The sequence below is a fragment of the Mus caroli genome, unplaced genomic scaffold, assembly GCF_978045245.1.
Source record: "Mus caroli unplaced genomic scaffold, Mus_caroli_1 scaffold_7, whole genome shotgun sequence".
In the NCBI taxonomy this organism is placed as follows: Eukaryota; Metazoa; Chordata; class Mammalia; order Rodentia; family Muridae; genus Mus; species Mus caroli.
The window spans coordinates 91,354,293-91,370,903 of NW_028227262.1; the positions used below are offsets into that span (position 1 = coordinate 91,354,293).

Sequence of the window (16,611 nt, forward strand, 5' to 3'; positions counted from 1 at the left end):
GATGCCCTCCAGGTCCATCCATTTGCCTAGGAATTTCATACATTCATTCCTTTTAATAGCTGAGTAGTACTCCATTGTGTAAATGTACCACATTTTCTGTATCCATTTCTCTGTTGAGGGGCATCTGGGTTCTTTCCAGCTTCTGGCTATTATAAATAAGGCTGCTATGAACATAGTGGAGCATGTGTCCTTCTTACTGGTTGGGACATCTTCTGGATATATGCCCAGGAGAGGTATTGCGGGATCCTCTGGTAGTACTATGTCCAATTTTCTGAGGAACCGCCAGCCTGATTTCCAGAGTGGTTGTACAAGCTTGCAATCCCACCAACAATGGAGGAGTTTTCCTGTTTCTCCACATCCTCGCCAGCATCTGCTGTCACCTGAATTTTTGATCTTAGCCATTCTGACTGGAGTGAAGTGGAATCTCAGGGTTGTTTTGATTTGCATTTCCCTGATGATTAACCATGTGATCTATTCCCCTGGAAAAGGTACTAAAATCTAAGAATGATTACATTGGATTTCTATGACATGAGACTAAGTTACAATATAGGTATACAAAGTATGGATACTGTATAAATACATGTGATGTCATTTGCTGTCTACTACACACACACACACACACACACACTCAGGAGATACATGGACAGTATATAGAAATACAGGTTATAAAGATCTAAAGTTACAGAAACAGACTAATCCACAATTGGTAAGGAAAATAGAATGATGATAGAGCCATGTTGTCCAGTGAATCACAGGTTTGATGTATAATCAATTACTTTTTTATTCAGATAAATGGAGTAAACATCCACTATGCTCTTAAGATGAAAACATTCTTCACTTATATCTTTCTTCAAGAATGTCCTTTATTTCCAAGCTGAACTTGGAGCTCTAGCCAATATCTTTCTTCTTCTTTTCTATACTTTCATAATCCTTGGTTACAGACATAAACCCAGAGACCTGATCTCCTGTCAACTGACCTTAATTCACATCATAATGTTACTCACTGCAGGGGACATTTGCATCACAGACATAGTTGAGACACTGAATATTAAGAATTCAAATGTAAGGCAATACTTTTCATAAGCAGGGTGATGAGAGGCCTCTCTATCTGCACCACCTGCCCAATGGGTATGGTCCAGGCTGTTCCAGTCATTCCCAGGACCTCACTGTTGGCAAAATTTAAACATAGATTGAAAATGTGCATGATCTATGTGTTCTATATTTGATCTTTCAATTTGTTCAATATTAACCAGATTTCTTCTGTTGATGGTTTTACCAATGTAAGTGAAACCAACCACATGCACTAAATCCTGCTCACTCTTCTCCATAACCTACATCATCAGTGGATTGATTTTAAAAGTGTCACTCTCCAGAGATGTTTTTCATATAGGAATCACACTGACCATGAGCACATACATGGTGATTATCTTGTTTAGACAACAGAGGCAATACAGGCATCTTCATAGCATCAGCCACCTGAGAGCTTCCCTTTAAAAAAAGAGACACCCAAACCATCTTGCTGTTGGTGGTTTACTTTGTGGCCCTTTACTAGGTGGACTTTACTGTCTCACCTACCTCAGAACTGTTATGGATGTAAGACCCTGTCATCCAGACTATTCAGAAGTTTGTGGTGAATGCCTATCCCACAATTACTCTTTTGGTACAAATCAGTTCTGATAAGAGAATAATCAATGTGCTAACAGACTTGCAGACTTAGTGCAACTAAATTTTTTATTATTATTTATTTATTTATTTACATTTCAAATGTCATCCCCTTCCTGGTATCCCCTCCATAAACTCCCTACCCCATCCCACTCCTTTTTGCCTCTAAGAGGTTGCTTCCCCACCTGCCACCCATTCTTGCTTCACCCCTCTAGCATCTACCTTCATTGGACAACAAGCCTCCACAGGATCAAGCACCTCACCTCCCACTGATACCATATAAGGCAGTATATAGCAGGAGTCATGGAACCACCCATGAATACACTGTGGTTAAGGGTTTAGTCCCTCAAAGCTCTGAGAAATCTGGTTAGTTGATATTGTTGTTCTTTCTAAGGGATTGCACTCCCCTTCAGCTCTTTCTTTCCTTCCACTAACTTTTGCATTGGGGTCCCCAATTTTAATCAGATGGGTAGCTGTATCTTCATCTGTCTTAGTCAGGTGCTGGCAGAAACTCTCATAGGACAGCTGTACCATGCCTTTTTTCTGTAAGTACTTGTTGGCATCAGCAATATTTCCATGGTTTGGTGCCTATAGATGGTGTGAATCTCACTGTGGGGTCTCTAACTGGCTGTTCCTTCAGTAGCTGTTCCATGGTTTTATCCTTGTGTTTCCATTATGCAGGAAAATTTCTGAGTTAAAATTTTTGAGATGAGTGGGTGGCCCTATCCCTCAATTGCAGGCATGGTATCTAATAGAGGTATTCTTTCTATTTCTTTCAGATTCTATGTCTTCTCTGTCGGATATCAGATCACCATGGACTAAGGCTGGTCTTCAATAACAAGAAAAACAACAGAAAACACATATCCATAGAAACTGAACAACTCTCTCTACTCAATGATAACTTGGCCAGGGAAGAAATTAAAAAAAAAAAAAAAGAGGCATTCAATGAAAATTAAGACACAGCATAACAAAACTCATGGGACATAATAAAAGCAGTGTTAAGAGGAAAATTCATAGCAATAAGTGCCATGGTAAAGAAATTGAAGACATCCTACACTAGCAACTTAACAGCACACTTGAGAACTCTAAAACAAAAAGAATCAAACACATGCAAGAGGAGAAAAGGTCAGGAAATAGTCAAACTCAGAGCTGAAGTCCACCAATTAGAAAGAAAGAGAAAAATAAAAAGAATTTGTTTGTTTGTTGTTTTGATTTCGAGAAAATCAACAAGATAGACAAACACCTAGCCAAACTAACTTAAGGGCTCACAGAGTCAGTATCCAAGTCAACAAAATCAGAAATGAAAATGGAGACATAACAGAAACTGAGAAAATTTAAAAAATCATCAGCTCCTACTATAAAAGGCTATACTCAAAACTGGAAAATCTAGATGAAATGGATGATTTTCTAGACAGATACCATGTACCAAAGTTAAATCAAGAGCAGGTAAACTATCTAAACAGGCCCCTATCCACTAAGGAAATGGAAATTATTAAACATCTCCCAACCACAGAAAGCCCAGGGCCAGATGGCTTTAGTGCAGAATTCTACCAGACCTTCAAAGAAGAGCTAATATTAATATTTCTTAAACTATTCCATAAAAAGAAACAGAAGGAACACTACCTAATTCATTTTACGAAGCCACAATTACTCTGATACCTAAATCACCCAAGGACGCAACAAAAAAGAACTTCAGACCAATTTCACTTGTGAATATCAATGCAAAAATACTCAATGAAATTCTCACAAACCTAATCCAAGAACACACCAAAACCATTATTCATCATGATAAAGTAAGTTTTATCAGGGATGCAGGGTTGTTTCAATGTACAAAATTCCATTAATGTAAGCCACTATATAACCAAACTCAAAAAAAAAATCACATGATCATGTCATTAGATGCTGAAAAAGCATCAGATAAAATACAACACCCTTTTATGTAAAAAGTATTGGAGAGATTGGGAATTCAAGACCAATGAATAAACATAATAAAAGCAATATACAGCAAACCAACAGCCAATATCAAATTAAATGGAGAGATACTTGAAGCAATTCCACTAAAATAAGGGACAAGACAAAGATGCCCACTCTTCCATATTTATTCAATATAGTACTGGAATTTCTAGCTAGAGTAATAAGACAACAAAATGAGATCAAGGGAGATACAAATTGGCAAAGAAGAACTGACGGTATCACTATTTGCAGATGATATGATGGTATACATAAGCAACCCCAAATTTCTATCAGAGAAATTCTATAGATGATGAGCAAGTTCAACCTAGGGGTGAGATAAAAAATTAACTCAAATAAGTCAGTTGTTTTCCTTCATACAAATGATAAATGGGATGAGAAAAAAGTAGGGAAACAACGCCCTTCACAATAGTCATAAATAATATAAAATGTCTTTGGGTAACTCTAACCAAACAAGTAAAATATCTGTATGACAATAACTTCAAGTCTCTCAAGAAAGAAATTGAAGAAGATCTCAGAAAATGGAGAGATCTCCCATGCTCACGGATTGGTAGAATAAACATAGTAAAAATGGCCATCCTACCTAAAACAGTATACAGATTCAACACAATCACCATCAAAACCCCAATGCAATTTTTCAAATACATGGAAAGAGCAATTCTCAAATTCATCTGGAAAAACAGAGAACCTAGGACAGGGAAAACAATTCTTATCAATAAAATATCTGGGGGACTCACCATCCCTGACCTCAAACTATAGTACAGAGCAATAGTGATAAAAAACAGCATTGTATTGGTACAGATACAGACAGTTTGATCAATGTTATAGAATTGAAAACACGAAACTAATGCCACATACTTATGGACACGTCTTTGGCAAAAAAAAGTCAAAAAATATAACAATGGAGATAGAAAGCATCTTCAACAAATGGTACTCATGTAACTGGCAGTTTGTATGCAGAAAAATGAAAATAGATCCATATTTGTCACCTTACACAAAGTTCAAGTCCAAGTCGATCAAGGACCTCAACATAAAACAAGATACACTGACTTTAATAGAAGAGAAAAATGGGAAAGCACCTCGAACTCATTGGCACTGGGGGAAATTTCCTAAAGAGAACTCCAATGGCTCAGGCTCTAAGATAAAGAATCAATAAATGGGACCTCATGAAACAGGAGAGCTTCTATGAGGCAAATGACATAGCCAATAGGACAAACTTGCAACCTACAAATTGGGGAAAAAAATTCTTCACTAACCCCACATTTGATAGAGGGCTAATATCCAAAATATATAAACAACTCAATAAACTAACCATCAAAAAAAAAACAAAAAAACAAAAAAACAAATCCAAAACCAACCAACCAACCAACCAAGCATCTAAATTAAACAAATGGGGTATAGAACTAAACAAAGAATTCAAGATAGAAGAATCTCAAAGGGCTGAGAAGCACTTAAAGAAATATTCAAAGTCCTTAATGATCAGTGAAATACAAATTAAAATGACCCTGGGATTACATATTACACCAATCAGAATGGTTAAGATCAAAAACTCAGGTGACAGCAGATGCTGGTGAGGATGTGGAGAAAGAGGAACACTCCTCCGTTGTTGGTGGGATTGCAAGCTGCTACAACCACTCTGGAAATCAATCTGGAGATTCCTCAAAAAAATTGGAAATAGATCTACCTGAAGACCCAGATCTACCACTCTTGGACATATAACCAAAAGATGCCCCACCATGCCACAGGGGCATGTGTTCCACTATGTTTATAGCTGCCTTATTTGTGATAGCCAGAACCTGAAAAAAATCCAGATGCCCCACAATGGAAGAATGGATACAGAAAATGTGGTTCATTTACCCAATGAAAAACTATTTATCTATTAACAACAAAGACATCATGAGATTTATAGGCAAATGGATGGAACTAGAAAATATCATCCTAAGTGACATAACTCGGACCCAAAAGGACATGCATGGTTTGTAATCGCTAATAAATAAAAATTAATAAAAAAGAAAAAAAGTATAGAACACCCAGGACATAATCCACAGAACTACTCAAGAAAGAGAAAAATAAGAAGCTGAAGGACTCAAGGAAGGATGCCTCAATCCCACTTGGGAGGGAGAAGAAAGCAGTAATGAGGGCAGAGGGAGGGAGGCACCTTGGTGGGAGAGAGGACAAGGAGGGGAATGGGGGAACATGGTCATGTATTAGAGGAGGCAGGTGGAAACAGGACTGAAGCTATATGGGCCAGCAGAAAGAGCGGAAATAGGCAACCTGGAGAGTTAGGAGGTGGGCGAAGCCTCCAGAATGTACCAGAAACATGGGAGGTGAGAAACTCTCAGGGATCAATGGGAGGGATCTTGGATGAAGAGCTCTACAGTGGTGAGAGGGAACTTATACAGTCCATCTTCACTGGAGGGACAGGACATCCAGTGAAGGAATGGAGTTGTAATCCTACAGTCAAAAGCTCTGATCCAGAATTATTCCTGTCTGAAGAAAGGGCAGGGACAAAAATGAAGAACAGCATGGGAGAAAGGAGGTTCAGCGATAGGCCCAAATTAGGATCCAGCTCACTGGGAGGTCCAGGGCCCTGACACTGTTACTAATGCTGTGGTGTGATTGCAGACAGGAGCCTAGTATGGCTGCCCTCTGAGAGGCCCAGCAAGCAGTTGAAAGAGTCAGATGCAGATACTTTGACCCAACCAATAGTCAGAAACTGGAGACCCCTGGGGTTGAATTGGGCAAAAGCTGTAAGAAGCTGAGGAGGGTAGCCCCATGGGAAGATCAGCAGTCTCAACTGACCTGGACCCCCAAGATCTCCCAGACATTAAGTCACCAACCAGCAAGCATACACCAGCTGATATGAGGTCTCTGACACATATATACAGCAGAGGAATGCCTGGTCTGGCGTAGGTGAGAGAAAATGCATCTAGCTCTTGGAGAGACTAAAGGTCCCAAGGAGTATGGAGACCTGGTGGGGTGGGGTGAAATATTATTCGGCTATTGGGGAAGGGGATAGGGGATTTTCGTAGACGAAACTAGGAAAGGGGATAACATTTGAAATGTAAACAAAGAGAATATCTAATTAAAAAAATAATAAAAAATTCAAAAAAATCCAAGACATTATGAATTGTTGTTTCTCAATAAAAAGAAATCATATCTTTGTTGGGTCTTTTTGTGGTTTAGGTATCAGAGTAATTGTGGCTTCATAGAATGAGTTGGGTAGAGTACCTTCTGTTTCTATTTTGTGGAATAGTTTGTGAAGAACTGGGATTAGATCTTCTTTGAAGGTCTGATAGAACTCTGCACTAAACCCATCTGGTCCTGGGCTTTTTTTAGATTTTGCTGAAAGGACCCAAATATAGCTGTCTCTTGTGAGACGATGCCGGGGCCTAGCAAACACAGGAGTGGATGTTCACAGTCAGCTATTGGATGTATCACAGGGCTCCCAATGGAGAAACTAGAGAAAGTACCCAAGGAGCTAAAGGGATCTGCAACCCTATTGTTGGAACAACATGATGTACTAACCAGAACCCCGGAGCTCTTGTCTCTAGCTGCATATGTATCGAAAGATGGCCTAGTCGGCCATCAATGGAAAGAGAGGCCCATTGGACTTGCAAACTTTATATGCCCCAATATAGGGGAATGCCAGGGCCAAAAGAATGGGAATGGGTGGGTAGGGAAGTGGGGGGCGCTATGGGGGACTTTTGGGATAGCATTGGAAATGTAATTGAGGAAAATATGTAATAAAAATATTAAAAATCAAAAAAAAAAAAGAAATCATAATTTTAAATGGGGGAGGCTATGGTGATTAACACTTCCACTCCCAGAGCTGGAGAGGCAGTTACCGAAGAACCTCTTGGACCACCATCTTGACACAGCTCAGAGAGAGAGATGCTTTATTAAGACAGCAGGTGAATGCCAATAGCAAAACAAAGAGAAAGAGCAGGTGACAGCCAACATTGCCTTCTGGCATCCATGTGCATATATATATATGTATATATATATATGTATATGTATATATATATATATATATACATATACATATATATATACATACATACTTCATCTGTGTACAGACATAGATCCATGCATACAGATACACAATGAAAACATTTACAATATGTATGTATATCTAAACTGTTTTTATTTACCAACAATATTTTAATACATGTAAATGAAATGAAGTACAAATAAACAGGCACATGGTATTTTCATATAAGAGTCATTACGTAACTGTAGCAAAAAATGGGAACTTTAAATTCATAGTATTTTTATGGATCCAGAAAAGTTATAATTAGGGAATAGAAATAAAGCTACAATAAAATATTTAAACTATTCTTTGATGAGCAAGAGTACAAAATCTTTTGGAGAAAAAGCTTAGAAAGTCACTATCAGCAAGGATCTCCTTTTGAGTAAACTCGGCAGCAAGGGAATATTCATTTTACAAAGTAGAAAGGAGAAAAAGAATTTATGTAGAAATATAAATTTATTGTGTACAATTAACTTTAAAACTCTATGGTTCTTAGCAACAGAAATGTCAAAAGATTGTATATGTGTAATACCACAAATTTTAGTTAAATCATATGAAGGATCCTGCTTTGCTACCTGAACCATTAAAGTTTAATTATTTATTTATTCATTCATTCATTTAAATCCCAACCAGTGTCCCTTTCACAGAGTTCCACTTCCTATCCCTCATCCCCTTCTCCTCTGATATGGTGTCCCACCCCATTGTTTTACACCACCCAGGCAATAAAGTCTCTTCCAGGGTTAGGTCAGCTTCTCCAGCTGATGTTAAACAAGGCAGGACTGTTGGGGAATGGATTCCATGACAGACAGTAACTTTAGGAACAGGCACAGTTTGCTGGGGGAATTCACATGGAGACTGGGCTGTACATCTGCTACATATGTGCTAGGGACATTAAAGTTTAAAAGAAAAAAAGTGTATTTTAGAGAAAAATAATTGGTGCTGTATAGAATGATTCCTTATAGCCATCTATAAGTCCAATTTCAGGGGGTGCCATGACATCTCACCTCTGTGGATAGCAGGAATGCACGCATAGATACATGCTGGCACAACAACACTCATAGGTATAAATAAATAATAAATTAATAGGTTTTTAAAGAAATGAAAATATCTTTTTAAAAAAATCTCTGGTGGTGCTTTGAGTACATGTTTTTCACCATAATTATTATTCTGTTATCAGAACTGATTTGTACCAAAGGACTAATTGTAGGATAGGCATACATCAGAAACTTCTGAACCATCAGGATGACTGGGTCATACCTCCACAACAGAACTGATATGGTTGAGATGACGAAGTCCACCCAATACATGACCACAAAGAAAATCACCAGCAGCAAGATGGTCTGGGTGGCTCTTTTCTCAGGGGATGCTCTCAGGTGCTTGATGCTATGAAGATGCTTGCATTGCCTCTGATGTCTACACAAGATAATCACCATGTATGTACTTGTGATCAGCATGACTCCTACAAGAAAAACATCTCTGGAGGTTGTCACTGTAAAAATGAATACCCTGATGATGGAGTTCATGCGGAAGAGTAAGCAGGATTTAGTGATCTGCATCTGGTTACTCTCACTCACATTAGTAAAACCACGAACATAGAAGATCCGGCTACTACTGTATGAAAAACTGAAAGACCAAATACATGAGAAAACATAGACCATGTATTTTCTTAGTTTCTGTTTAAATTTTGCCAAATAAGAAGTACTGGGACTGATTGTGACAGCCTGGAACACACTCAGGAGGCAGGTGGTGCAGATAGAGAGGCATCTCATCACCCTGCTTATGTAAAAAGTTGCCTTACATTTGAAGTCATTCTCAATATTCAGTGATTCAAATATGTCTGTAAGCAACAGGTCCCCTCCGGTGAGGAACACCATTATGTGAATGAAGGTCAGTTGACAGGAGATCAAGTCCGTGGGCTTAGGTCTGTGACCTACAATTATGAAAATATAGAAGCAAAGAAGACACATATTTGCTAGGACTCCAAGTCCAGCTTGGAAATAAAGGACATTCTTGAGTGAGAACATAAGTAAAAATTGTATTCATCTTAAGAGCATTGTAGAAATTTATTTCAAATATCTGAAAAAAATAGAGTACACATCAAGCTTTTGATATACTGGATAATAAGACTCCATGCTCATTTCATTTTTCATACTAATTGATGATTGGCTTTTCTCTTTAACTTTTGATGTTCCAGATTTTACATCATTGCCTACATTTCTACATGCCCTCCATGCATCTCCTGTATACTTACCATATTATGAACAATACATTTATCCTCACATATTTAGACAGAATTCATAATTTTTGAGTCTGTAGTGCCCCCTAGTCTCATGTTTTAGAAATCCAGCCCTGTTGATTTAAATTGACTCATTTTATACTTAACACCTAAAACAGTAGTGATGAGAACAGGTAACATTTGTATAACTGAATAAAACTTACATTGATATGGAAAATAGTCACAGAAGATAACAAAAAAATTGAGGGGAGGCCATAATTTTACTGTCCTCTATTTTGTGCAAATACTTTTGTTTTATCTCATAATTCTAATGACAGCATGGTGCTAATTCATGATAATCGCACTATTTTAAGTAACAAATTATCTTCCACAATTCATCTATTTTTATGTTTCTTTTTAAAACAAATCCATAATCTGCATTTAAGACTAGATACATTTGGAGACCTCTAGTATACTTTCCACATCCTATTACCATTAATTATCATTATAGATATTCATAGATGGCACTCAGCTTAGTTCCCATCTCATCACCTGTTATGAAACTGGACTTCAGGTTTAAAAAGCCTGACTCCCAGCTACCATGGAAAACACTGTTTTTCTCTTCCTTTTGAATGGAATTGTAAATTGCTAATACAATCAGAAGTTATGTCTTTTCAGCCATTCATACTGACATTTTACCTAACTACCATTTTCTTCTCTATTTATCTTCCTCCACTCTCTAGGAAGCCCCCTTTCCTATTTTCCTGTTGAAATACTTGTACCCTGCAATTCTGCTTTCTATTGCTCCCACCCCCAACCCTATCTTGGCAATGGTTCCATTTTCCTTTTCTGTTTTTTTGTAGTTACCATATAATCACACCTGAACATGTATCATCATGTAGCCTCCAACAAGATGGAACATGTGGCATTAAAAGTATCACCATTTTCCAAACATTTTGACAAACATGAACTTGTGGAAGATTTCTAGTTTAAAACAGATTCCTTCCCATGCAATAGAAAGCAAAGTCCCCAGTGTTATCATATGTCATCAGCACTCACACATGTTTTATAGATGTACTCAACAGTCTTAACTTTAGTGCCCATGTTTTTTATTTGCCATGATTACCAAGATCAATTTATTATGGGACTAATTTAATTTACTTCTTTAAAGTCAGCTTGTGATAGAGAAATAGAAAACAACTATACTAGCCCAGATTCTTGTGAGGAAAGGTGAGCTTAATTATATTTTCAACTTCACTAGTATAGTCCATATGGATACACACATGCATAGATGTGTAGAAATAATGCAAAAGATATTGCCTGAGACCATCCTATAACATATGAATAAGACAGCATAAATCACACATTTTATATATACATAATTTTGCTTCCTAAAAAGTTTAATCTTGTAAAGCAATAGATTCATCAAAACTGCCAGAACCAAATATCTGATTCTCTCACCAACATACATTTATATTAGCTTCACCATGATGTTATGTTTTTAAAAGTTCTAGGATACAGGGTATTGATGTACCTGAGTGGTCAAGAGGACCTTTTGCCTTTGCAAAGACATTTACATTTGTAAGGATAACTTTACAAGGATTTAAAAATGAGGTGAGAGTTCCAAATATTTTTGAACTACATATAAAAGATCAACTTTATTAGAAACCATTGAAATATATTAAAGAATCTATGTAAAGCATTTAGAACTTTTATGATGTTAAGAGGATTTTATGCTTTACTATGTCATTAATTGAAAGTTTCCTAAGAATTCCTAAGTATGTTTAAACTTACCAGCTTTAGTTTCATATAAATAAATGCACACAGTCAGTTAACTTGAGAAAAGTAGTAAAATGGGAAAATACAAATTACAATTTAAATGTACATTGATATGTATTCCTGTGCACCAATAAATGTCTGTGTATTTTCCCCCTCTGAGGTATCCTAGGTATTTTGCTACAGGGATGAAAAACTAACACAGTTGGCCATACCTAGGTGAAACCGTGATCTTAGAGTGCACTCTCAGGAGAATCCTCTGTCTGATATGCTTGTAAAAATGTTGAGACTAGAGCTACATTTTAAATATATATCAGTGTACAATCATTGTAAAAAATGAGGGGTTTGATGACATTTTTTATTTAATATATAATACTGGTTGATCATCTTCACCCTATGAGACTTTCCTGTCTCTGTTCATCTTCCTGCTGGTCCCTGTCTTCTTCCCAATACCCACTTCTACTCTCACATATAATAAGAAATCAAATTAAGTGAAATCTATGTCTTGTTATTGATCACTACACTGATAGTTTATGTCTGAAAGCATCTCTTTTATTTGCTTTTGGTATAACTCAAAAGTAAAATTCTAAGCCGAGACTTCTCTAACAATTTATTACAGAATCATGCTTCATTCTCAGAACTACCTACAGCTCTCACTATAATGAAGAGAAAAAGAAACACTCACCCATCTGAGCCTTTGAAAGACATCTATGCAGAATGAGACCTGAAGATGTAGTTATATAGACGAAAGGTTATTATCTCATCTCCCTCTACACGAATACTTATCATGTCATCTGCAGAAGGCAGCTTTGACTTTAAGGATGTGCACTATCAAATTGAAAAGTGAACTTTCCTAATTCTAGGAGAACAGTGGAGTAGAATCAGCTGAGCTCTGGGTTTCCCAGGTGTAAGCTGTTCTCTCTCTCAGCATTAACTGTGTGTGTGTGTATTAATTGATACAAATCCTTGTGAACAAACAAAAGTAACAATTACATCCCATTTTTAAAAAGTAGAAAAACATTTTACATTCCACAAGGTATCCATCCTGCTTTCAAAACATTCATGGTATTCTCTATACATACATGACAGTGGATTCATGGATTCACCTAAAATTTAGCATCTCTTTTGCTAAAATTATGAAAACATTACCTCTACCAAATATACTTGGTGAAAGTCATTTTTCTTAAAGAGTAAAAAGATGGGAGGTAATATAACTCTATTATCAGCAGAAATGAAGCTATTGGTCTATAAATGTTGTTTACTTGGTATAGTGTGTAGAAGTATTCTGTCATAGGGCATCATGAAATAAATCAAATCTTGAAATTATAAGCACAAACTAGAGAGAAAAATACCAAGTCAATGGCAAAGAAAAGACCTTTACCAAGATCACAAAAGAATACTGCTGGAAAACCACACCCATACAAATATAAGAAGCACACAGAACCAAAAGGGACAAGACCAGAAGCAAAAGTTTTTATGCATCTTATAGTTAAAACACTACGAATACAAAACAAACACTGGATTGAAAGTTCTAAGAGAAAAACTGCAAGTGACAAAGAAAACCCATCAAATGGAGAAGTGAACTTTCCTAATTTTAGGTTAATAGAGAAGGCAGAAAAGTCTACAGAAGTGCATCTCAAGTCATAAATGACAATGTAAAATAATATACCTAGCATAGAGAACCTGTGTGTGTACGTGTGTGTGTGTGTGTGTGTTTACACTTGACCAATAAGTCATTAACATCTTAGAAAAAATATGTATCAAACTCAGGGGTGCAAAGTTTCTAAAAAGAAAATATACAATTGGATTAAAAGACACAGATTGACATCAATCCATTAACAGTAGAAGATTTCAATGCCCAACATGAAGTGTTTCCTAGGCTTGTAATATTTTCAATGTGAGAATGAGGATACTTGCCTTTCTCCATGAACCTGAGCACTTGGGAAGCCTTGCAGAGGTCCTCCCCACTCCTTATTTTCTCACCCAACACTACCTCTTTCATCTTTTTTTTTCTTTCTCTATCTCTCCCTGTTTGCAGCAGGGATTTGGCTCTAACATTTACTTTCTGAAGTCTGGATAACTGGAGATTGTGTTAGAGAGTTGCAGAGACACAGAGAGACTCTCAGTAGGAGATTTGTCATTTTCCTATACAGTAACCATAAAAAGAGGAGGAAGCTATATGTAGGCATGGTGTGAAATTAGTGCCTATCTTCACAACTAGCAGGGAATTACTTGATATCTACTCAAAGAATGAAAGTAGATCAATGTTCTGGATAGTTTTATGTCAACTTGACACAAGCTAAAGTCATGTGGTGGGAGGAAAGCTCAATTAAAATATTTCCAAGGGAGGGGTGCTGTAATTAGGATGTAAAGCTCATAAAGTGAATCAATGAAAAAAAAAATAAGAGAAAGAAAATGAAAATGTCTCCAAAAGATCTATCTGTAAGCAAGTCTGTACTATGAGTGATTGATGGAGGAATTACATGGTACTATCCTGGGTTTGTGGTCCTGGCTTCTAAAAGAAAGTTGAATTAGTAAGCCACATATTACAAATCACATACCCTTCTAGGGTCTCTAGATTAGCTCCTGCCTCCAGGTTCCTGTCCTCTATGTATTTTTGTCCTGACCTCTTCCAGAGAAAGACTACGATACGGAAGTATAAGCCAAATAAATTCTTTCCTTCTCAACTTGCTTTTGAACAAGATGTTTGTCACATCAATAGTGAGCCCAAGTCAAGTTGGTATTGGTGAATTTGTTTGCGAGACCTGGCCATATGATTTGGGATGGATTGTGGAAGTACATTGGTCCTTTGGATTAGCATGCCATTGGCTGTTGAGATTTTGGTGGACCATCCTCCAGGAGATATTAACCTAAGAAAACAGTGTGGATGATGGAGGTCTGTCTTTTGTTGTTTCAGGGGAAAGTTTAAAGACTCTATCAGGACCATTTGCTAATGAATGATGATTTCATGGTTCTGATTAGCCGGGGCTGGGGCTGATGCATCAGCTGTTATTAACAAGAAACCAGAACTACTAAAGTGAAACCTTTTCTTTGCAGGAATACTCTATTCTTACCCACAGGAACTGAGAATTTAGTGGTGATTGGAAAGACACCAGCATTGTTGTGTTAAAAATCGTAAAAGTATTCTTGAGAGCACCACACATCAGTGTTCTAGACACAGGTAATAACTTCGGTAGTGTACAAGTCACCCAGATGGTGTGGGTATTATATGGGGAGCAGCCACATTCCTAACACTACTCTTTTGAAACTCAGATTGGTACACTGATACATGTGGACCAATTTCTTTTTCTGGCTTTGAGGAAGAGGACTGTAGATGAAGAACTACACCACAGAGTACCTAAGACAATGGTAGTCATGGCTGAATAGGGAAAGTTGCAATATTTATATACTCATCATGGCATCCAAAGTAAGTGTGTGGTATCAAGAGTTTACTGATGTATTTATCAAAAGATGGCCTACTCCAAAGGATATGCCTGAGATCCTTTATTTAATGGAGATGAAAATACTTTTAATGTCAGGGTATTTGTTTTATTTAAGTGGATTAGCTATTTAAATCTAATTTTCCTGGTAGAAGAGAAATGGCTCAGTTGTAAAGAACTCTTACAGTCTTTCAGATGATTCAATTTCAGTTCTTAGCACACACATTGGGAAGCTTGAATCCAGAGTTTTACTGATAAGAATTTCCCCATTACTCTCAAGAAGAACCTCCAGGTTTTTATTTGGATGACTATACACTGAATAAAAATAAACTTTCCAGCCCTAGTGAATATTGTCTTTGAATTGACAATGACTCTGGAAGACATCAAAAATATCATGGTTTTCCACTTGAAGTATTTGCTGATGGGTGTCTGGTGATTGGTAGAATTGTTTCTAACATTTGATTTATAGTATGGCCCCAAACTCAAGCTCGGCTTATTTCCAGAATCCCAGAATGTGTAATTAAGCTATTTGTCTTAGAAGATGGAAGGGTCTACAAAAGGAACAGCTCTCACTTCATAAGTAAATATGGCTCAACAACAGATTGTAGTTACCACACAATTCTGAGTTCTAAGGTTAAAAAAGTTGCTTTATACGTTTATAGAGTGAAGAGAAATATAAATCAAGGCAAATTTTAAATAAGTTAGTAGGCATACGAGAGAGGTGTGTACCCTGATGTAGCCTCCCAGAGCCTGAAGCAGGCTGGTACAAACCTTGTCCCACTGAGGTGGGGCCACCTGCGGTGCATCTTTCCAACTTGGCTGGCTTCTTTTGAAGTGACAAGTGTCCTGAGATTCTGCTACCTGCTGAGAAAGGCTAAACTTGTCTTCCTGAGACATTCCTGAATAAGCAACCAGCCTGGTGATCAAGTGCTGACAGAATGGCTCCAGGCACCAAGAGTAGACAGGAGATGAGGAGGGAGTATGGGCCTTCCCCCTTATAATAAGCACAGTCTCTTATTAAACTCGCGGGCCTTGAACTGAAATGTGTCTTGGTCTCCATTAATTTCTCTCGAAGTCTAAGTCTCTTTCAGCCCCAGCCTGCCCAGGTGTACCAGGTTCATGTAGGCCTCGGGCTGGCATACAACACCCTGACATGGAAGAAGCTTGTTTATAGACACAAGACATTATCTGAAGATATTCTTAGCAATTGGATTGGTGGGATCTAGTATCTTGCTAAATTAATAGTGTCTAATAGGAATTCTTTATTATCATGAGAGCCAATTTCTATTAAGAGCTTCTAATTTTTTTTCTATCTAGTATCATAAGGTAATAATTCAAACATAGAATAGGACAAGGAATGGATTTTGCAGATGCTGTTTATCAGGTTTAGGAGTTCTCTGGTGGAATATTTAGGGTCACTTATGTATACTATCTTATCATCTGCAAATAGTGATAGTTTGACTTCTTCCTTTCCAATTTATATCTTGTTGATCTCTTTTTGTTGTCTAATTGCT

The 16,611-nt window shown here is 37.3% G+C and overlaps 1 protein-coding gene and 1 pseudogene across 1 annotated transcript; one reads left to right on the forward strand and one right to left on the reverse strand.

Annotated features, from left to right (window-relative positions):
• Positions 1 to 846: 846 nt before the first annotated feature.
• Positions 847 to 1,717, forward strand: LOC110289126 (vomeronasal type-1 receptor 100-like; annotated as a pseudogene).
• Positions 1,718 to 7,757: 6,040 nt separating this feature from the next.
• Positions 7,758 to 12,413, reverse strand: LOC110289127 (vomeronasal type-1 receptor 90-like). Its single transcript, XM_021155311.2, has 2 exons — positions 12,343 to 12,413; positions 7,758 to 9,742 (listed from the first exon to the last, which is right to left on the reverse strand). The coding sequence occupies exon 2, from the start codon at positions 9,688 to 9,690 to the stop codon at positions 8,779 to 8,781; it is 912 nt and encodes a 303-aa protein (XP_021010970.1). The 5' UTR covers positions 9,691 to 9,742; positions 12,343 to 12,413; the 3' UTR covers positions 7,758 to 8,778.
• Between the last annotated feature and the right edge of the window lie 4,198 nt (positions 12,414 to 16,611).